Here is a 23,705-nt window from a genome sequence, read left to right on the forward strand (position 1 = left end):
AGTCTTGAATCACATGTTAATTACAAACTTTTAGTTCTTAAAACTTATTTTCAGATCTGAGTTTGTCAATTAAACATGCTGATTTCAGATTTAATTAATGTTTAAATCTTATTTGGTTTATGTTCATATATCATATATACAAACTAACATGAATTTAATCTAAACAACATACATCATATGCATCTAATTTTTCAGATCTGATTTATCATATAAAAATAGCAATTAAATCAATCATAAATCTCTTTTAGATCTAATCTAAACTTATCTATGATTTCAGATTTAATTACAAAGATTAAAACTATTTTTAATCTTCTTTTCATGGTTCATCTTCAAGGATTGGATCACAGTGGCATCCCTACACGCCATAAGAGATCCCATTGAATGGAAAAAGAGGGTTATGAACCCTTCTTTCTCCTATGATCGGACGGCCTGGTGATCATTCCAATCGGATTACTTGACTATTAGGATTAAAAAACTTGTTTTAGGCATAAATGTTTAAACTACTTTGAACCTATAGCTCTGATACCATTGTTAGGAACCCTAGTGGTCGCATGCATATATTTTTAAAAATTTTATAGCAGAAGCAGGAATTAAACTATTTAATTTCTATACATCCTAGAGATCATATCTCTATAACAAAAATAGATTCAGAATTTTAAACATTTATCCTAAACAAGTATGCATGATTTTATGTCTAACATGTAATCATGCAGAATTTCAGCAACCTAGTTAATTTCTAATCCTAACTTCTAATGAGATCAGATCTCATACCTTTTTGCTTTGAGAACTTTGATGATGCCATGATCACCTTTTGTAGCCGTACATGTATCCAGCCTTTACGGATAGTCCATGCGAAGTTCTACGATGATCCACAACTGCAGGAGTGCTAGCTCGCGCAGAGCTGCTGCAGTGGCTGAATTTTTCTCCTTCGAAGCACTCAACTTTTAATTCTTTTTCGATGGGATGAAGGATGGAGATGAAGGAGAAGAAGGAGAAGAGGGGAGATGGCTGGTTTCAGAATTTTTTAGAACCTCTAGGTCTCTCAAAAAATTCTCACACCCAAATCCTAGGCGTGGGGGTCCTTTTATAGCCAAAAGATCCCCACGTCTCACACCTCATTTAGCCAATGAATTTTGGCTGATAAAAATCCTAAAAATTTTGTGAAATATGACAGCTAAGAGGAGATGAGTATCCTTTTTTTGGTGCGCTTTGAATCCCTAAAAATCAGGGGTTCAGTGCCCCAACTTCAGCTGCACGCCACCATCTCTTTTTGCGCCATACATCCCTACAAATTAGGGATTTCATCCTAATCTCTTTAGGAAGGTTTGAGGTGCCATATTTATTGAGAAAATAGCCCCACACCTCCTCTTTCCTCATGCCAAAAATTGGCCAAAAATAAAGAGAAGAGGCACCACTAATTTTAGGGATAAGGATGAGGTGTCTTTCTTATCCAAGAAAGAAAGCTAGGGTCCTAAAATTTAAGGATTCTTCTTCTTATCAATTTTTAAATTTGTGAACTTAGAATCTTTATCAAATAAGAACTTTTCATAGGCTCGGATCAAGCCCAATCTAATTGGGTCAAGTTCGATTAATTGGGTTGAGCCTAATCAACTCGGGTCGAATCCAATCCAATTAGGTCAAATCCTGATGTAGCCCTTATTCAATTTGGCTCAACCTAGGCCCAATCATTCAATCAAATTGAGTTCATTAGCAATCTAATTGCTAATTAATCCTTCAATAATTTAATAATTATTTTACTGCAACTTTTGCTTAGGATAATTTGTCAAACGAATTGATCGATGTACCCTTGGACGATTCTTAATCGTCGATCAGCCATTTGCTCAATCTAGAAACTTCTATGCGTGTGACCCCATAGGTTCGAACCTAAGCTGGTAGCACAAGAACGACTTCCTGTACTAATCGAAGTGATCATCTAGTAATGGTATCCGACGTCCTGATAGGCCGAATAATTGCAAAGCAATATTCTGGAACCCTTGGACTATAGTTACCGAATAATTAATCCCTTTGACTCCAAATGCCTAGGATGACTTTAGAGTTCTGTCAACTCTTTAATCAGTGCATCCAAAATGTGTTTCAACTTTACAAATTCTGTGACTTCTCACAAGGATTATCCTGGCCAAGGTTTTGCTAAATTGAATACAAAGGCATTATCTTCTGTCACCAGAAGGGGTCAATTCCATATTGACTCACACACCGACTTTACAAATACTTGACTGCACCCAGTAGGCTTCCATCACTGAATTAGAAATTTAGATAGTCTCGTACTAAAGTACAGTGAGTTGCTTGTAAGTCACCGTAGTGATCTCAGGTCTGAGGGATACTTATACCCATATTCACTCGGAATATCTCTTGACAGCAAAGCATTCCGAAACTGATCACATTCAGTGAAATGTACTCCTATAGTTCATCTGTGTGACATATCAATATCTCTACACTCCTTGGTTAAGAGGACAACCAACGTATATGGCACACAACGACCTATTCTTGATAATGCTATTGTCCTAGTGATAGCATATCGTTTGATCGCGAACTAGTTTAAGGACTCGTAGATAAATCCTCCTTTATCATTTAATAGAGTTCTAAGAACTTCATTACATTACTTGAGTTCACGAAGATGCAAAATATGTAATAAAACATTGCCAAATAACTTTTATTAATTTCATTAATTCATATACAATTCAATAATCAACAAGCTGATGATTGTCTTTTAGGATACAATTTTCAACACTTAAGCCTTCTTTTATATATGAAGAGTCTTTGTCCCATTGAGGTTAGACTTTAGAATTTGAAGCCAAGTGGAGAGCTATCGGAACTTTCCTTTTTCAGATCAACCCATGAATTTGAGTCCGACTGAAACTAGTTCCCTATCATGCCATGTGTTAACCTATGATTGGCAAGTCTAAGTTTGGCCACATCACATGTCTCGTGCTTCCAAGTTTGAGCCCTTTTTTTGGCTCGAGCTAAGAAAGTAGATAAGTTGGCAAAATAGGGTAGTCTCGATCTGTGTTGCACTTGCTTGGATGAAATTTAGGTCAATTTTTGAAAGTTCGGTGGGTTATCTAAGTGGATTCCCTTGAAATACGAAAAAACGGTTGATCTGTGTGACTGCCTAACTAATCCGTAATGGCCTGTCACATGTCACCTCATCTAGTTGAAAAGTTGATCAAGTATTGTTTCTTTGAAAGATCGGAGCCATTTGAGTTTCTATATAAGGGAGGCAACACTCAAAGCCTAAGCCTCATTTGCAAAAGTCTAAGTTCCCATTCTAGTTGGCTTTAGGCATGGGTAGCTCTCCATTTCTTACTCAGTCTAGTCTCCCTTTCAACTCAACCATTTTCCTTTAGGTACTTTCTAGACCCTCTCTTGTTATGCTCTTACTTTGAAAAATGTCCAGTCCTTCTGCCTTGACTTCTCCTTCTGGTTTTGGTTCTTCCTTTCATAGGCCATCTTCAATAGACAAGGTTGCTCAGACCGTCCTCCTAGTTGATCTAGGTACCAAGAAGTGCACCTTAGGTTAGGGGGACCTTGAAGTATTTTGAAAAATCTATTTCATTCCTTCTGATTATTTCCTTCGGTTGACTCAGCCTTATGAAAGGGCTGATATGTTTCTAGCAGGTCAGCTCTACTTGTATGAGGAGTACCTCCAAATAGAACTTAGGTTCCCCCTTCACCCCTTCATTTATCAACTTTTAGATTGGTAAATTAGTTTTTGTTCACTTAGTCCCTAACTCATGGAGGACTGTCATAGAGTTACTCTTATGCACCGTTATATATGGTGTACGAGCTACAATCTAGCCCTTCGAAGCTCTATTTATTTTGAGATAGAACACTTTCGAGCATGGGTGGTGGCATTTCTTGGCTCAGAAAGGGCTACAGTTGATCAAGGGGCGCCCTTAAACTGTACACAACTAAAAGGATCGCTTTTCTTTCATGTCAGCCGAGAGGCCATGGTGGTTCAACACAATTTAGGGAAGATATAGGAGCTCTCTCAATTGGTACCCATCTTAAGCAATGAAGATCGGAAGGTGCTAGAGGAGCTGCGCTGTGCTGAAGTTCCTTCTATCTAAAATTTTTTGGCTGAGCATACTCTAGTTAATGCCTGCTTGAGCCAAGCATGGCTTGGGTATAGTGTGTTGTTACAAATGATATTAGGATGGACCTGGTTGTAGTCTATATGGACTAAGAGACACTAGAATATGGGTCTATTCGAGTTGATTACAAGCTAATCATAGTGTTTGATTGGATTTATGGTACTAGTGATTGGATTTAAATAGATTTGAACTCTTAGCTTATCAAGGATGCCATAGCTTAAATGGGGAAAGCATGTGAGAACTTATGCATATGTTTGTTTCGCTCCACATCAAATATTTAAAATTCAAGCTAAGGAATTTGGCTTTGCTCGCTTGTGAAACAAGGGAGCCAATTTCGAGCTGAATTGTGGGCTAAATACAAGCTTTCTCACGTACAGCATGCTTGTTTCCGGCCCTAAAATCCAACCTATATCGCATTTTCTATTCTTATATCGGTTATCATGTTCTACATTTAGAGCTGATCACGGGTCTTCGGGCCCGCCCAGCTCGCCTAGCTCGGCCCAGAATTTTTCGGGCTTGGGCATAAAAAAAAAGCCCATAGGTCGGGTCTACATAGGAAAAGCGGCCTGACCAAAAAATCGGGCCGGGCCTGGAACTTTTAAAAATGACCCGGGCCGACCCGACCCGGCCCGTGTTTTATATATAAAGATAGAAAAATACATTCAGTGTTAGAGAACCCATTAAGCTGTTAGGCTATTCTGGCCTATTTCCAGATTCCAAACAAAGAAAAAATCGGGCCTGTCGAGTCGGCCCTGTTGGGTCGGCCTTGGAACCATATTTATAAAGTCAGGTCGGGCCTGGACAAAAATTTAAGCCCGACATTCGGGCCGGGCCAGGCCTGGGCATAGCCATGGGGCCTAATTTCTATTGTAGAGCCCAGCCCGAATTTTGTGACACGCATGTAGAGTCTACATGCGTGTCACATAGTATTGCTTAATTAGTGGCCAAACAAGCCTGTAATATAAATATTATATCACTTTATATGTAAGCAGGTAAGTCCATATATGACTCATGGTAGGTTATTGAAAAACATAAAATACACTTTGATATTTGTGACTTCATGAAGAAGTTAGCTTCTCATCCACTTGCTGAAAATTATGATACTGGGGAGAAATTATAGTGTGGATGTTTTGACAACTGTTGTCGATTTTCTGTTTACCTAAAAATATGCTAAACAGATCATTGTTAGAACCGACAAACAAAGTTTAATTTAATTATACTCTTACCTTTTCTATTTGAAGAATAGTGATCGTAAGAGGTCGATCCACAGTGAGGCGATTGGAGTTGCATAAAAATCAAAACGTTCACTCAGATTCAAAGCCGATTTTTGAACAATGATAAAAAAAAACATTACCTTGAGAAGGTTGAATGATTCTCTAGTCTACCAGAGAATGTTTTCTCTTTGAAATTAACTAAAAGATATGTACTTAGATTTGAAAAGCATTTATATATTTAACTAATCAAAGAAAAGCTTTGGCATAGAAAATGGATGGAAGCTAAGAAGATTGAAGCCTGGAACATAAATTGCATAAAAGAAAATTAAATATATTGCATAAGAAGAAAAATTACAGAATCTACAGAAGAGAATAAAAGAGTAGAAATTAAAATTGCAGCATAAAAAAAATCTTAAAAGTAAAACTCTCCACCAAAATAAAACTCTCAATTAATAATTTTAATAAAACTAAAACTAAAAACAACACAGCCTCCCCCCTCCCTCTAATTTTTTATTCCTCTTTTCTTCAAAATAGAGCATACTCTATTTTTTTTCTTTTTTCTTTCTTTCTTCTCTCCCAAATCGAGCTCTCTTCTCTCCTGTTTCTTTGGCCCAACCGAGCGCTCCCTCTTTCAGCCGAGAGCCTCCCCCCTCTTATAGTTGCGGGGTGCTGATGATGCGCAATCACCATCCCGGCTGGCTACGGGATCTTTGCTGGGAGGATTTTTGAAATGGGGAAAGAAGCGGATGGTCGCTGATTGTGTGAGGGATGCGCGGAAGGTTGAAGAAGAGGATGGCTGGCTTCACGGGCTCCTTGATGGCTAGAAACGGAAGAGGATGGCTGAATTAGAAGCTTCATGGATGGCTGGGACGCGGAGGAGGCTGGATCGGCTCCGGAAGAAGCTGGAAATGGTGTCTGAGATCATGCCTTGCTGGGATGTTGAAGGTTGGATGCTGAGATCACGCGTGATCTCTCGGAATCGCTGGGAGGAGGAAGAGGGCAGACGCGATCAACGGGGCTTCACGAGCGGCTGGGATGTTGATCACGGACTCGGGATGGACGCGGGATCCATGGAGGGCGCCGTGGGATCGACAGAATGGAGCTGGAACTCGGAAGAGGGGCGCTGTGGGACCGTTGGGAGGAGAAACGGATGCTGGGAGGAGCCGATCACGGCTTGGGATGCAGATGGGCTGGCACGCGGGCGCGATACGCTGGATGATCTCGGACATGCTGGCTGGTGAGTGGCTGGATCTTAGGAAGGGAGTTGATCATGTGGATTCGGATGAACGTGGGAGCTTCATGGTATGCTGTGACTTGATGCTTGGGCTCTCGCGTGATCTCACGGGATGAGATACGCGGAGACTGATTTGAAAGGATGTGGACGATTGGTGGGACTCCATCATATTCCTTCTTGGATTTGGCATCTCTCCGAGAGGTGAATCCGAAAGCAGGGGACGTGGGAGATGGGCTGATATGCGTGGGCTGGATGGGAAGTCGTTCGGGGGCAAATGTGCTTGACCAGGTCATGGTAGGATTGGGCCTGCATCATCTGTACCAAATGCGCATTTAAGCTCTAATTTATGATAACCTGTGCCAAACAAAAATATAATATTAAATCAGCAATTTAATTGTTATCTGTTAGCAATAATACTAATTTAAACGGTGTATAGATCGCCCTTTTGTGCTCTCATCACACCCCCCAACTAGCTTATTGCTAGTCTCTGGCAATTAATAAGCAAACTATAAAATGAGGGAACAAAAAGATGTAGTCTAACTTATGACCTCTTTTTTTTTATTGAAGCTAAATACACAAAACTAAGATATGCACCCATTTTTGTAGGAAATCACGATTGTACTTAGCACGTGCAACAAGCCTTTAAACTCCTAGGTTACCCTAGTGGACGAGTGTTGTCTCGTGAGGGTTTGCAGTGAAGTTACCCACAAACTTCATCAGTTAGGGATTTCCAATGTTTAACTCAAAATTTGAACAAGTATTATTGTATGAACCTCGAATTGCAAGGACAATAGAGACTTATTGCTATCATATTTAAGCAGACTCTAACTCAAGTTCCATTACACCCATCTATCTGCTAACAAGTCAAGAATGGTGCAAGATAGTATCATATAAATGAGTGGCTTTCACTTACTTCCAACGTAATCACTCTAATTTTTAAGACTTTTTAGAGTTAAATGGTAATGAACACCCAAGATTTAATTTTTCATCAGACTGAATGCTAAGAAGAATGACTTGTGCAATATCTAGCATTATTAAGCTTTCTAGCTAACCCATGTAGTGAGTGTTAAGCTAATGACTTCCGATCCAGATGGCTCAGGGCACTAGGTGTAAAGACACCCTAACAGGCTTACTAACTCAAGTCAACTAGGCTCCAAGGCCGAATTAGTCACTCAGAGTTTAATCTCAGTCATCCTCACCTTTTTACGCGAACACTCGCTGTTTGCGAGGCAAGAGGCCCGGTTACTCAGTGAGAAGACTTAAAATAAACTCGTTTTATTTTCTTCTCTCTCTCTTTTTTTTTATAATAGGGTGTTCATCACACATATAACTTTAAATTATCTAGAAGATTAAAAGTATTCATATTAGTTGCAAGTTTACATACCCCACTATTCATGTGCTTACGTGTAGGTGCTAAATCATCTTCTATCATGTTAGCAGGAGACAGGTGGGATGAAAACTCAAGCTAGAACTGCTATCATATTTTTTAACTCAAAGCTATTGTCAAAACAATTCCTAGTTTATACAGCCAAAAAGATTAGAATTTGAGTTAAAAATTTGAAATCCATTTTTTTTAAAAAAAAATCTTTTTAGGCAGAAAAATTAAAAATATTCTCACTCCCATACCTAAATCTAACATTGTCCTCAATGTTAAAGAAAATTTAAAGCAGTAATAGGACAGAGGAGAAGTTACCTGATATGGGTAGGTAAATTAACAATTGGGGCAAAAACCCCCAAACCTGCATGTTAGTAATTTTTTGAAATTTTTTCTTTTCTTTTTTCTTTTTTTTATTTATTTTTTTATAATCTTTACATGTTGGGTTGTCTCCCAAGAGCGCTAAGTTTTATGTCTTTAGCCAGATAATTCTAACTTATTTAGTATAAACAGGATCTACCAGAAGTGTTTCTTCAACTTCTGGACACAGATAATCGAGGTATGGTTGGAGGCGATGTCCATTAACTTGAAAAGATCTGCCATCCTTGGTACTGCCTATAATTATCGCACCATGCGGATGCACTTTCTCCACAATGTATGGGCCAGTCCAGCGGGATTTAAGTTTTCCAGAGAACAGATGTAATCGAGAGTCGTATAAAAGAACTTTCTGTCCTGAGTGAAATTCCTTACGAATGATCATTTTATCATGCATGATCTTCATGCGATCTTTGTACTTCTTGGCACACTTGTAAGCATCGTTTCTAATTTTTCAAGCTCATCGAGCTGAAGCTTCCTATGTTCTCCCGCTTTGTCAAGATCGAAATTTAAATGTTTAATCGCCCAATAGGCTTTGTGCTCTAACTCGATAGGTAAATGGCAGGCCTTGCCATAGACAGTTTTATATGGAGACATTCCAATTGGTGTTTTGTAAGCCATCCGACATGCCCACAGTGCATCTGTTAGCCTAAGAGACCAATCCTTCCGAGATGTATTAACAGTTTTTTCAAGGATGGTCTTGATTTTCCGATTGGAAATTTCGACTTGTCCACTTGTTTGTGGATGATATGGTGTACTGACCTTGTGATTAATATTGTACTTTTTCATAAGGGCTTTAAAGATTTTATTACAAAAATGTTTCCCCCCATTACTAATGATAGCATGAGGGGTGCCAAAACGAGCAAAGATAGATTCTTTAAGGAACTTGATCACCACTTTATGATCATTGGTCTTACACGCGATAGCCTCAATCCATTTTGATACATAGTCAACTGCCACAAGAATGTACTGGTGCCCAAACGATATAGAAAAAGGACCCATAAAATCAATACCCCAAACATCGAAGATTTCTATAATTAAGATAGGGTTCAGGGGCATCTCATTCTTTCTCGAAAGTTTTCCTAATTGTTGACATCGATCGCAAGATTTACAATAGTCATGCGCATCTCGAAAAAGTGTGGGCCAATAAAATCTGCACTGCAAAACTTTTGCAACAGTTTTCTTCCCACTAAAATGACCACCACAAGCATGGTCATGACAAAAGAAAAGGACATTCATTTGATCGTGTTCAGGGATGCATCGTCTGATGATTTGATCAGGACAGTATTTGAACAAGTATGGTTCATCCCAAAAATACCATTTTACATGAGCTAGAAAGTGGAATTTCTCTTGTTTGGTCCATGAACTGGGCATTCGTTCAGTAACTAGATAGTTGACTACATCAGCATACCGTGGAACATTGGTATGGAAAATCATCATTAATTGTTCATCAAGGAAGGTCTCGGATACAGGCATGGATTCTCCAGATGATTCAACAATTAATCTGGACAAGTGGTCAGCTACAACATTTTCAGATCTCTTTTTATTTCGTATTTCAAAATCAAATTTTTGGAGCAATAGGATCCAACGAATGAGTCTTGCCTTGGCATCCTTCTTTGTGAGAAGGTACTTAAGGGCGGCATGATCAGAATAAATAAGGACCTTGGATCCTATCAGATAGGGATGAAATTTGTCAAGAGCAAAGACAACAGCCAACAACTCTTTTTCAGTGGTAGAATAGTTAAGTTGGGTGTCATTCAGAGTTTTGCTCGCATAATGAATCACATGGGGAAGCTTCCCCACTCGCTGACCTACGACAGCGCCTATTGCATAATCAGATGCATCACAAATGATTTCAAATGGCAGATTCTAATCATGGGACCTTATGATGGGTGCTGAGGTTAGTTCAGACTTCAGTATTTCGAAAGCAGTTATACAAATTGGCGAAAAATTAAAAATAGCATCTTTCGCAAACAGATCGCATAAGGGTTTCGACAATTTACTGAAATTCTTGATAAAGCGGTGGTAAAAACCCGCATGCCCTAAAAAAGATCTGACTTTCCTAACAGTTTTAGGTGGTAACTTAGCAATTAATTCTACTTTGGCTTTATCCACCTCAATTCCCCTTTGTGACACAATGTGTCCCAAAACAATACCTGATTGAACCATAAAATGATATTTTTCCCAGTTGAGAACTAAATTTTTCTCTTTACATCGTTCTACAACAAGGGTCAAGTGATGCAGACATTCATTAAAATTAGATCTGAATACAGAAAAGTCATCCATAAAAACTTCTAAAAAATTTTCCACCATGTCGGAGAAAATGCTCATCATACACTGCTGGAATATAGCCGGTGCATTGCATAACCCAAAAGGCATGCGACGATAGGCAAAAGTGCCATAAGAACAGGTGAATGTAGTTTTCTCTTGATCCTCACGTGCAATTGAAACAGTAATGAGAGTGGCCAGCTAGACGTTCTAACATTTGGTCAATGAAGGGTAGTGAGAAGTGGTCTTTGCTAGTCATAGCGTTCAGCTTTCTGTAGTCGATGCATACTCGCCATCCAGTTTGGATTCGAGTTGGGACTAACTCATTGTGGTCATTCTTAATTACAGTGATTCCAGATTTCTTTGGTACGACTTGAACTGGGCTCACCCACTGGCTATCAGAAATAGGATATATAATCCCTGCATCTAAGAGTTTAATGATTTCAGCTCGAACCATATCTTTCATGACTGGGATAAGTCACCTTTGTGGTTCTCTAGAGATTTTTGCATCCTCTTCTAGATGAATTTTATGTTGGACCACAGAAGGGCTAATTCCCTTGATATCAGCTATAGACCAGCTGATCGCTTCTTAATTTTTTTGAAGGATATTTAACAACTTCTCTTCCTGTTCTTCAGTTAAATTTGATGTAATAATAACAGGTAAGGTGTTGTTGTCCCCGAGAAATGCATATTTTAAGGTTTTAGGCAGATCTTTAAGTTCAAGCTGGGGAGGTTTGACACTTGAAGGTACTAGCTGGGATTCAGGTATAGGTAATGATTCAAATTTAGTAGCCCATCTGCTAGTATCCATTACAGGAATGGAATCTAACAATATATTAACCTCCTGATTCGACTCTCCTTCCTCACAATCTTGACTGAATTGGGCCAAACATCTTTCTAGTGGATCAGAATAACTTGATTCCTCGAAGGACTTGCCGATTATGTTCTCAATCATATGAATTTCTTCTAAATCGTCCATCTCAGATGGTTGATTACTACTGTGAAAGACATTGAGTTGCACGGTCAAGTTTCCAAATGCTAAGGTCATTATCCCATTTCGGCAACTGATCACAGCATTTGAAGTGGCCAAAAATGGTCTGCCAAGGATTACTGGGATGTGACTACCTGAATTTTTTACTGGTTCAGTTTCGAGGACTACAAAATCCACAGGGTAGTAAAACTCAGTCACCTTTACAATTACATCCTCAACAATTCTCTTAGGATACTTCACAGTCCTATCTGCTAATGATAAAGTAATGTTTGTGGACCTTAATTTTCCCAAACCTAGTTCGGTGTAGACAGAATAGAGTAATAGGTTTACACTTGCTCCTAAGTCTAATAGGGCTCTCTGGATGATCGTTTCTCCTATTTTTATTTCAATGGTAGGGCAACCAGGATCTTTGTATTTTGGGGCAATCTGTTGTTGAATGAGAGATGAAGCATGTGTAGCCATAAGAGCTTGCCTAGGAATGCTGGTTTTTTTTTGACCGTGGTGAGGTCTTTCAAGAATTTTGTATAGGAGGAAATTTATCGTATAGCATCGAGAAAAGGTATATTTATTTGAACATTTTTAAAGACTTCCATTATTTCATCAAAGTTAGATTGTTTCTTGGAGTCCTAAAGTCTATTGGGAAAGGAAACCTTTGGTTTGTATGTTTCTATGGGTTCTTCCTTTTTTTCTGGTTTATCCTGTTCTTGACCCCTCTTTTGAATAGGGTTCTTATTGGGTTCATGTTTATTTTCTTTTACGTGTTCAGGAAGTTGGACTTTATTGTCCACTTGCTTGCCAGACCTTAAAGTGGTAATTGCCTGGACTTCATGGGTCAGATTTTTATTAAAATCGATTTGATACTGACCTCTCTGACCTTGTTGTCTACTAGGGTTAGGCACTGGTTGACCAGGTAGTTCACCTTTCTTCCTATCCCCTAGAGAGTTTGCTATTTGGCTCAGACTAACTTCAAGTTTTGCAATTGCTTGTGCATGGAATTGGTTAGTCTGGGTTTGGGTCATGTTGGTTTGTTGTTGCTGTTGGATAAAATCTTGTTGTTGTTTCATCATATTAGCCATCATGGTTTCTAATGGTGAAGGTTGCTGAGGGATAGGGGCATTATAAGGAGGTAAAGATGGAACCAAAGGTTGGTTCATTTGTGATGGACCTATCCTGGAAAAGTTTTTCTGAAAACCTGGTGGACCACCTTGATGCTGAATAGGTTCATTCTGCTTGTATGAGAAATTTGGGTGGAACCTATTATCAGGGTGGTAGACTGGGCTGAATGAATTGGGAGTGGGCTTCTTAAAGGCACTATATGAATTTAGAGCGTTTGCTTGCTCGGCCTTTACGGTGGGCAGATTAGGGCAGCACTCCACTAGATGCCAGGACTGTTACACAAGATACACAAATTATGTGGATTGTGTTCCACTTTCATGATGGGATTTGACTCTTTGTATAAACTCGAACTAGTGGAAACAGTGAAAGCATCAAACTTTTTACTCAAATTGTTCACTCTAGTCACCAGATTGGACATGACATTTTTGAGATCTAGGTCTGCTTTTATTTCATAATTACCTGGTTTTCTAGATCCGAACTCATCTCTATTTACTTCCTCACCATAGCTACTCTAATTCTGGGCGTTCTCGGCTAAGTCAACAAGAAATTCATAGGCTTGATCCGGGGTTTGGTTCATGAGCCTACTCTTGTGCATGGATTCAATCATGTTTCTATGTACCGAAAGTAGTCCTTTATAAAAGAAGTGGATCAGAGCAGCCTTATCAAGCCCATGGTGTGGGCATTTGACCAACAAGTCATGGAATCATTCCCAAGTTTGGAAGAATTCCTCTTCAGATTTTTCTCTGAAAGTTCTTATGGCATCCTTAATTTTTCTGTTTTAATCATGGGGTAAAATTTTGCCATGAACTTCTTAGATAGTTGTTCCCATGTTGTGATGAAATTTGGGGCCAGAGAATATAGCCATGCCGCGGCTCGATCCTCTAAAGTCATTGGGAACAATCTCAATTTTACACTTTCTTCATCTAAATTTTGATTTTTGAAAGTTTGACAAATTGTCATGAATTTATTTAGATAAATGTAGGGTTGTTCACTTTCAAACCCATGGAATTTGGATGGCATATTTATTGTCGCAACCCGAATTTCAAATTGGGTTGCGTTATTTATTGGCAACACTATACATGTAGGTGGACTAGCGGATGCAGGAGCGAATAATTCATTCAGGGTTCTAATATGATTACCCATTGTAGAAATTGGTGGTTGATCAATAATTCGTCGGATGTGACGATAATTTTTTCCAACCTCTGGGTTAAATGGTGTTAACTTACCCCTTAATGATCTTCTACCATGCATACATTATCCACAACTAATTAGACTCGACTCCTAAATGAAATCCTAAAAGAGAAGAAGAAGGGCTAGACCAAGATGACCACAATCAACACCACACAATGGATTGGCTCTTTAATCTTGAGATTAAAGAAGGTTTAGTAGCTTTTAATCTAGTTGCACAGAGATTTATCAGGTTAAAAAATTTCTGAAATTCTCTCCTAGATTAGATAGCTCCTAATCTCCCTTTCAGATTAAGCTTGAGCTTACCAGTTAAGCGATCTAGTAAACAGTGACCAAAAAAATCCCGAGGTGTGTGGTGGTGCCAGAAGTTATACACCGATACCACAATACCCGTAACAGTTCTCACTGTTGTAAAATTTTTCTAGACATCACCAATTACTAAATTCTCACTGGAGTGGCTTTTAGCCGCTTCTTTCCAAGAGCCTAATTGAGCTCAAAACCCTAAGGCCAACGTCTAATTGATTTTAATTTAATTTGGCTTAGGATATGTATGCAAGGTGGTGATTTTTGGGCTAAGGATAGGTAATGACTTTTCGACCTTATCTTTTTAATGGGTTTTGCCCTTAAATTATTTTATGCAAATGCTTAATACTAAATGCAGCAAATATTCAATGATTTTTTTTTAAAGTTTATGGAATGTCATTAGGTTGTACTGATTAAATGAGCAAGCAAATTTTTTTTCTTTTTATTTTTAATTTTATATTTTTTTATTTAAATTTTTATATCGGAATAACTTGAATGTAAACTAAAAATTAATCCTTATGCGTCAGTCAATCTTCGAATGCCCGTTGAATAAGCTCTGGAGATTACTCCGTGAGGAGCCCCAATAGAGGTATGATAACCTCGGGGGATTGCACCCTATCAATTACTAACAATTATTTTTTATTTTTTTTTAATTTCAAATTTTGAATTTCAGAATTCAAATTTGAATTTAATTTTTAAATTTTAGAATTTTGTAAAAAAATTCAATTTTTTTTTCAAAATTTTAAATTCCGAATTTTAAATTTCAGAATTTAATAACTACGAAATTATTAACTAAAAATAATCAAAACAAGAAAAATTAATAAAAATAACTTACTACCGGAGTGCGTTCACTTCGGGCATCCAAAATTCGATTTGATCTTCGTGATCATTCTTGCTCTCGATTTGCCTCCCCGGCAACGATGCCAAAATTTTGTTGTCGATTTTCTGTTTACCTAAAAATATGCTAAACAAATCGTTGTTAGAACCGACAAATAAAGTTTAATTTAATTATACTCTTACCTTTTCTACTCGAAGAATAGTGGTCGTAAGAGGTCGATCCATAGGGAGGCGATTGGAGTTGCATAAAAATCAAAACGTTCACTCGGATTCAAAGCCAATTTTTGAACAATGATAAAAAAACATTATTTTGAGAAGGTTGAATGATTCTTTGGTCTACCAGAGAATGTTTTCTATTTGAAATTAACTAAAAAACAGGTATTTAGATTCGAAAAGCATTTATATATTTAACTAATCAACGAAAAGCTTTGGCATAGAAAATGGATGGAAGCTAAGAAGATTGAAGCCTGGAACATAAATTGCATAAAAAAAAATTAAATATATTGCATAAGAAGAAAATTTACAGAATCTACAGAATAGAATAAAAGAGTAGAAATTAAAATTGCAGCATAAAAAAAATCTTAAAAGTAAAACTCTCCACCAAAATAAAACTCTCAGTTAATAATTTTAATAAAACTAAAACTAAAAACAACACAGCCTCCCCCCTCCCTCTAATTTTTTATTCCTCTTTTCTTCAAAATAGAGCATACTCTATTTTATTTCTTTTTTCTTTCTTTCTTCTCTCCCAAACCGAGCTCTCTTCTCTCCTATTTCTTTGGCCCAACCGAGCGCTCCCTCTTTCAGCCGAGAGCCTCCCCCCTCTTATAGTTGTGGGGTGCTGATGATGCGCAATCACCATCTCGGCTGGCTGCGGGATCTTTGCTGGGAGGATTTTTGAAATGGAGAAAGAAGCGGACGGGCGCTGATTGCGTGAGGGATGCGCGGAAGGTTGAAGAAGAGGATGGCTGGCTTCACGGGCTCCTTGATGGCTAGAAACGGAAGAGGATGGCTGAATTGGAAGCTTCGTGGATGGCTGGGACGCGGAGGAGGCTGGGTCGGCTCCGGAAGAAGCTGAAAATAGTGTCTGAGATCATGCCTTGCTGAGATGTTGAAGGTTGGATGCTGAGATAACGCGTGATCTCTCGGGATCGCTGGGAGGAGGAAGAGGGCAGACGCGATCAACGGGGCTTCACGAGCGGCTGGGACGTTGATCACGGACTCGGGACAGATGCAGGATCTGTGGAGGGCGCCGTGGGATCGATGGAATGGAGCTGGAACTCGGAAGAGGGGCGCTGTGGGACCGTTGGGAGGAGAAACGGATGCTGGGAGGAGCCAATCACGGCTTGGGATGCAGATGGGCTGGCACGCGGGCGCGATACGCTGGATGATCTCGGACATGCCGGCTGGTGAGTGGCTAGATCTTAGGAAGGGAGTTGATCATGTGGATTCGGATGAACGTGGGAGCTTCATGGTATGCTGTGACTTGATGCTTGGGCTCATGCGTGATCTCACGGGATGAGATACGTGGAGACTGATTTGAAAGGATGTGGACGGTTGGTGGGACTCCATCAGATTCCTTCTTGGATTTGGCAGCTCTCCGAGAGGTGAATCCGGAAGCAGGGGACGTAGGAGATGGGCTAATATGCGTGGGCTGGATGGAAAATCGTTCGAGGGCAAATGTGCTTGACCAGGTCATGGTAGGATTGGGCCTGCGCCATCTGTACCAAATGCGCATTTAAGCTCTAATTTATGATAACCTATGCCAAACAAAAATATAATATTAAATCAGCAATTTTATTGTTATCTGTTAGCAATAATACTAATTTAAACTGTGTGTAGATCGTCCTTTTGTGCTCTCATCGACAACCAAGCAAAATGATGAGACACCTTAGTAATCTCAGGAACATTGTAACTATATATACAGTCACTTCCTATGAAGGTCCTGCAAGTAATCACTTATTAATGACAAGATATTTAGTAATCTTTTATACGGATCACATAGATCCGCATTTGTAAACATGGATAGATTTCTAAACATGCAACTCTTAAGTCAACCCAAGCTTCCAATCCGGATTTGCCTGAAAAAAGAAAGAGATTCAACCATCTAGATGACTGTGATGTTTTCCATCTGTTCTCCTAATGATGTATGTGCTTACATAGCCCTTGGAGCACACTAGTCAATCCGCAAGTGGACTCCATGTTATCTTGACTATCTCTCAAGTCTGGAGGCTGGATTCTCTTTGATAGCTAGTTAACAGCTCATAATTTAAGGACATGCTCCTCAATCAACGGAGTGGATGATGTCGATTTCTATAAACAAAAACATGTTACAATGTTTTGGCTTATTTAAAATTCCCTTTAAATCAAATCATGCATATATTTCTACCAGGCTAGTCCAAGTGATCCCCAGTAGTGATGGTCTAACTATTTTTGGGAGATGAAAGCTACCCCTTACCATACGTGGGTATTAGTTTAGGTTTTGTCTGCATGATCCAAACGAGTTCCAAGTCAAGCATTTAATTTAAGGAAGCCGGTGCATGCACCATATGCCCTTCAGAACCTAAATGGGTATTCCATCCACACTCCACCAAAAACCCAGTTTACACCCTTTTTAGCATTACAATTATCAGTTTTGTTAATTTAATAACATTAGATCAATTTGTTTTGACTTTTACAGAGCACCGCAATAATAGTTATATTGGATTGGAGCTATTCTAGTTCTTGGCTCAGATTAATGAGAGCGAGACGCAATTTTTCGCATCCCTTTGTTGATTATTCGCAGTGAGGCTAATATTTTGGTGGCAGGGATGACTAAATTGGATTTGGTCGAATTGTTAAATATCGCATTCGAATAATTTGAACGCAAACTGAATACATCTGTTCATATTTGTTGGTTTGAAGTCCACAGCAAAGAAAATTTGCTTTGCAATTTATTACATGGTAACAGCTTGCAAGACCAGTGTTTTTTTTACTCATAGTGGTTTGGACCGTCGGCCAAACTAAAAAAAGTTCCACCAGATGAGCCATCTTAACTAAATGTCCAGCGGCCGGTCTACCAACTCTTTTCAGCCTCTCTCAAAGCTCTCACATGTAACATCCACTCTATCAACATCAAGGTCAGTGATAGGGTGTCTCTAATAACCATCTTCCAAGCTTATGGTCCCTTCAAACTATCCTCTCCGATACCAAATCTGTGCAATTAATCAAGCGTTGAAAAACTGACGTAATTACATTGTCTATGATATTAGTAATCAGATATTCCTTCACATATTGTATCACATCATATACCAATCTGTAACCATGCATCATAGTCATCAAGTTCTCTATTCACAGGAAACTAGTGTCTGTACAATAACAACAAGAACAACACTTCCAAACCTTTGGAGGGATAGATATTAGAGTCAGCCATGAAGTGTGTTTCCAGACCATGACATAAAATGAAACAAAATAGTAAAATTTCTATTTATCTTAAAACATGCAAACATCAACACACCTCCACATGGATATTAATTGGAAACTCCATGCCAACCACCCTCATGTGTATTGATTATTAATTGTAAAAGATACCAAATTTCTGTGTCATGTGGCAGGTTGAGTTCTTGGTGTTAATGAAACCGACACTCTATAACATTGATGTTATTATGTAGTCTTGAAATCTCAACAGGACAATTTAATCAATCAAATAATGGATTTAGTTGTTTAGCTAGTCTTAATGGAGAGAGATTCAGTTCAATCCATGAAAAAGAAAGAAACAATGCTTGCCTAAGTTGAAGAATAAGGCCATGCTTCAAGTTTCTGATCATTTTTTTTATTTTTTTGGTCTCATTTAAAACCAAGGGCATGTTAGTTTGGTCTGAGGAAGTTGTACTTTAAAATAGAAATAAAAATGAGTGATGTTTATTCTAACTGTTTAATTAAAAAAATTATTTTTATATGCAGGATAAATAAAAATGTCTGATCTTCTAAAATTTAATTATAATATTTAAATTTTATTTTAATTTCAATTTTGACTTGAGTAACAAATGGAATAAATCAGAAAATATGGCTATCTAATTTCTATCCCAATTAGTTTTGATTCTGATTATATTTTTAATTTTAGTAGCGAACCAAATATATCCTAAAATACAAATTTTATGGCACGAAATTTTGAAGGGGCAAGTCAAATGGACAACTACCCAGTATCCATGGTAGGTTTTTGCATATCCATGAGCATGGCGCGAAGAAGGCCTGCTTGTCTATCGGTGACGGACGATCGATCGATGTCTTGGCAGATAGTTGGGTGACCGAGCAGCCGATCAGTTGTCTGCCGACCTTGGTGGACTCGGCGAGATTGGATGGATACAGAGTATGTGATTCTATTGTGTGTCAGTGGAGGGAGGGGCTGATTCGGGAGGCATTCGGAAAGCAGCTAGCAGAGTTGGTTCTGGCACTTCCGGTTTCATCGCGAGAGGAGTCTGACAGGCTAGTGTGGAGGCCATCGGGACGGACGTGGGTATGAGCTAGAGATCTTCTTCCTATGTTCAGTAGGGAGTCTGGCCGACAGATTGAGGGAGGATGGATTTGGAGGATGCGGATTCATCCGCGTGTAGCGCTATTCATCTGGAAGGCGGCATGGGGCTGCCTACCGACTAAGAGTCTGCTAGCCCGACGAGGAGTGAGGGTTGCGCAGTGTTGTATGGTGTGCACGGAGGTGGAGGAGACTACTGACTATGTTCTTGTGCAGTGCCCGAGGGTGAGAGAGATATGGAGCAGTTCACCGATCCTCTTGCTCCAGTCGGTGGAGTCAGCCCAGGTTCTGATTCTTTTATTGAGATCCTCCATTTGGAGCCCCAGGTCTTGGGAGGAGGGCATCCTCAGAGCATACCTGGCTTACCATGTTTGGTTGGACATGAATGCTAGCATATTTGAGGGTAGGAGGCTTTCACTGAGGATGGTAGTTAATAGAGTTATATCACAGTCCGAGGAGGTTATTACAGCCTCAGCATTGTTCACTGTTGGGATGGCCAGGGACATTTGGGGCACTTCATCTACTGTCACAGTGCCTAGGTTCGCCCTCATTTCTTGTGTGCCCCCACCCCTTGGTTATCTCAAAGTAAATTTCGACGGGAGCATGTCGGTGGATGGTACTACTGGAGGTGTTGGATTTGTAATCAGAGACTCTTGTGGCAAGCTAGTGGCAGCCAGGGGTCAGCGCACGTTAGGACTTACAATTGTAGGGGCAGAGCTTCGAGCAGCATAGGAGGGGTTGTCATTTGTAAGGAGAGTCTTTGGTGCCGAGTGGGTGCTTCTTGAGGGGGACTCCTCGGTGGTGATTGACTGGATTCGAGGTGTGGATAGATATGGTGATGGCCATCCTCTCATTAGAGATACTCGGAGACTGGCTCAGGAGTTGGGGGGCTTTCAGGCAGTACACGTATTTCGGGAGGCGAACAGGGCAGCAGACTGGGTCGCCTCCTTCGTCGTCCGACATTCCGAAAAATTTTTTTGGACATTTATGGAAGACATTTTCTTCTCTTTGTACTCTTTAGTTTTTCATGATCTGGTAGGATATACTTACTTTAGAGCTATATAATTTGTCGTTTTGAAAGAAAGAAGATTAAAGAGAAGGAGAAAGAGGCGGAGGAGGAGAAGAAGAAGTAGGAAAAAAAAAAAAAAAAAAAAAAAAAAGCAGAGAGAGAGAAGGCCTGCTTAGAACACCACGCCACATCGTTCCCAAATCCCAACTCACCATGCCCTTTTGACTTTTCGACTTGACGACAAGCTAAAGTACTCGTACAAACAAAGAAGAGTCATCTCAAGTGGGACATAAGTGAACAAAAAAAAAGATAAATAAATTTAACAGTCGGACAAAGAGCGGCAGTACAAAGTGTGAAAGGCTTGAAGACCCCACTCCGAAAGAACCGTTCTCATTCCGGGTTATTCCTCTATTTTTTTTATTATTTTCTTTCTCTTTAGAGATATTTATTGGTCTTGGGTCACGATCTGGTCCTTCGAACAAAAAAGAGCCCAAATTTCCAAGATTTCGACTGAAATATCTTGACTTTTTGAGTAAAAGAGGAGAGACCGAGTCGCCTTTTTATTGTCTTTACGAGGTCTTCTGGTTTATCGGAGGATAAGGCTTTTCTAGCGCTTTCTCACCCCACTGTTTCGCTTCTTGGATTCTGGGGTTTCGGTCTCTTCTCGGCCAAAGGTGAGATTTTTATCGGGTTCTGGTGCCGTTTGGTGTTCCTTTTCGATTGGATCCGTCGAGATAGATTATAAAAGAAAATTGTTTCCTTTTTTTTATATGTTTTGTAGCGGGATCTTGGGTTGTGGTGGATTGGGCCCGAGATCTCTGCTTCTTTTTGGGAGGATTTTGGTTTCTAGGTTTTTGGAATTTGGGTTCTGGGACCTCTTCCGAGGCGCCAAAATCGATTTTGGCCTGTGAAGTTTGGTGTTTTTGCGAATTTGAAACCTAAGGGTTCTGGACTTTTGGGGATTTTTAAGCCAAAAAGCCAAAGCCAAGAGCTTTTGGAGTTGGTCTTCTCGGAAGTTTGGACCCCCCCTCTCTTTGCTAGGGTTTCGATTTAAAGTTGGGTGGGTTGCGACTATAAGCATCGGTTTATCTAAGCAAATTCCAAGTTTTCAGCTGAAGGAATTTTGCCGATTTTACTGCTTCTGTGTTTCAATTTGCGTGCTGATTTCAGTTCTGCAATCTTAGATATGGTTGAGCAACTCCTGCTGGAATTAACTTTTGCAATTTCGTCTTCATCTGGTTACACCGCCCAGATCTTAATTAGTACCCAATTATGGTCTAAAAACAGTTCCTTAATTTTGTGATGTGGTATTGCAGGAAAAGACAGTTCCTTAATTCAATTCATGGAGTCTTACCAACCCTTTTCACCATCCTCCAAATCTTCTGCTGCCATGGCCGTGCTTGAGAAGCCTAGACCTGAGCCTGTCAAGCAGAGCTTCAACAGCTTCCCCGGTGAAGTCACCACCCAGCAGCCTGCGCTGATGGTGTCGAACCCTGATGGATTCGTTGGCTGTCTCGAGATCTTCATTCACCAGGCACGCGACATTCAGAACATCTGCATCTACCACAAGCAGGATGTTTATGCCAAGCTCTGCCTCACTTGCGACCCTGAAGTAACCGTCTCGACCAAAATCATAAATGGTGGAGGGCGGAACCCGGTCTTCAACGATAATCTCCGGCTCAATGTCCGGACCATTGACACGTCTCTCAAGTGTGAGGTCTGGATGCTGAGTAGGGTCAAGAATTATCTCCAGGACCAGCTGCTGGGCTTTTCTTTGGTGCCTCTATCAGATGTTGTCTTAGCCAATGGGAAGTTGGAGCAGGAATTCTCCCTCTCTTCTACTGATCTCTTCCATTCACCAGCTGGTTTCGTTCAATTATCACTTTCCTACATCGGTTCTTCACCGGAGGTTATGGCCATTCCAGCTCCCACAGCCTCTGTTATTCAAGATGTTACTTTGCCAGATTCGGGGAAGGATGATGCAATCCCTTGCGAGTATGAGAAAATTGAGTTCCCTGACTTGAAGATTGTGAACGAAAATCAGCTTATGGTTTCTGAGTATTTTGGTATCCAATGCACCAATTTGGATGCTCAGAGCTCGGAGAGCTTGATTACTTCGGAGAATGGCAACTGCCCAGACGATGATGCAGGGGTACGTGTTGTCGAGAGTTTCTCAACTGACAATAGTGTTGATTCTGCTGGAGCTTTGAAAAATGACACTCCTGTAAGCAGTGTCTCAACAACTGAATCTCCTGCGGCGCTTCCTACCTCCTCGCAGTCCATCTCTGATCCATCGGCAACCTCATCATATCTGAGCCAGAAAGATAAGAGTGCAGAAGTTACAGAAGGTGAGGCTGATTCATCCTCTGACAATGCATTCGTGAAACCTCTTATTAGCATAAACATTGAGCCAGAGCAGACCGTTGATCAGAAGGACATTGCTGATATGTATATGAAAAGCATGCAGCAGTTTACAGAGTCATTGGCCAAAATGAAACTTCCGATGGATATCGAGAATAGCAGCCCCACCATGGAAAATGTTACTTCTGGTTCTGAAAAAAAGTTGCCAGCAGCCAAAGGAACTGGTTCTAGAGTTTTCTATGGAAGCAGGGCTTTCTTCTGAAGTTATCCCGCTGGTGGATATGTGGGTGCCTCTAGACTTGGAGCTTACAGCGGTCACTTAATGCATAGTAGTGAAAATGAGCACCTTTTTGTATGCTGTTTATGTTTATCAGAAGGTGAAAGATGACCTGTACTCACTACAAAGTACAAACTTGCTGATAGTACTACTTTTACATGTATCTGATATGCTTGCTTTCCTTTCCTGATTGTGTGGAGTTGTGATCAGATTGTTAATATTTTCAGAAAATTCTTGTTTTGTTGCTTTTTTTCCCCATTACCATCTTTATTTTGGATTTAAATGTTATATATCTGCAATGGGGCCACCTTCTGTGTGAACTAATGAATACCATAAGTGCTTGATAAGTATGAAGGATCTATCCTTAACTATAGATGGTAAGAATTTATCGAATAGATATGCCTTTCTTGGAAACTGAAAATCGTAAATTATATGTTTGTCTTGTTTAGTGATGATTTGAGCACCACTGAGTGCAGAATATCTTAAAGCTGATTTGATATATCGAATGGTGATTGTATACAATAGCTAACTTAGTGGG

The 23,705-nt window shown here is 39.7% G+C and overlaps 1 protein-coding gene across 2 annotated transcripts; it reads left to right on the forward strand.

Annotated features, from left to right (window-relative positions):
• Positions 1-20,868: 20,868 nt before the first annotated feature.
• LOC103724006 (uncharacterized) lies at positions 20,869-23,425 on the forward strand. 2 transcript variants are annotated; one of them, XM_008815124.6, is made up of 2 exons: positions 20,869-21,203; positions 21,846-23,425. In XM_008815124.6, the coding sequence occupies exon 2, from the start codon at positions 21,872-21,874 to the stop codon at positions 23,150-23,152; it is 1,281 nt and encodes a 426-aa protein (XP_008813346.4). In that variant the 5' UTR covers positions 20,869-21,203; positions 21,846-21,871; the 3' UTR covers positions 23,153-23,425. The 2 variants fall into 2 exon arrangements, with proteins under 2 accessions (XP_008813346.4, XP_088567698.2); XM_088711572.2 differs by lacking the exon at positions 20,869-21,203 and adding an exon at positions 21,302-21,589.
• Positions 23,426-23,705: the final 280 nt, after the last annotated feature.

Source organism: Phoenix dactylifera, chromosome 15 (assembly GCF_051530095.1).
Source record: "Phoenix dactylifera cultivar Ajwa chromosome 15, Ajwa_hap1_PhDact_Kaust_v1.1, whole genome shotgun sequence".
NCBI classification, from domain to species: domain Eukaryota; kingdom Viridiplantae; phylum Streptophyta; class Magnoliopsida; order Arecales; family Arecaceae; genus Phoenix; species Phoenix dactylifera.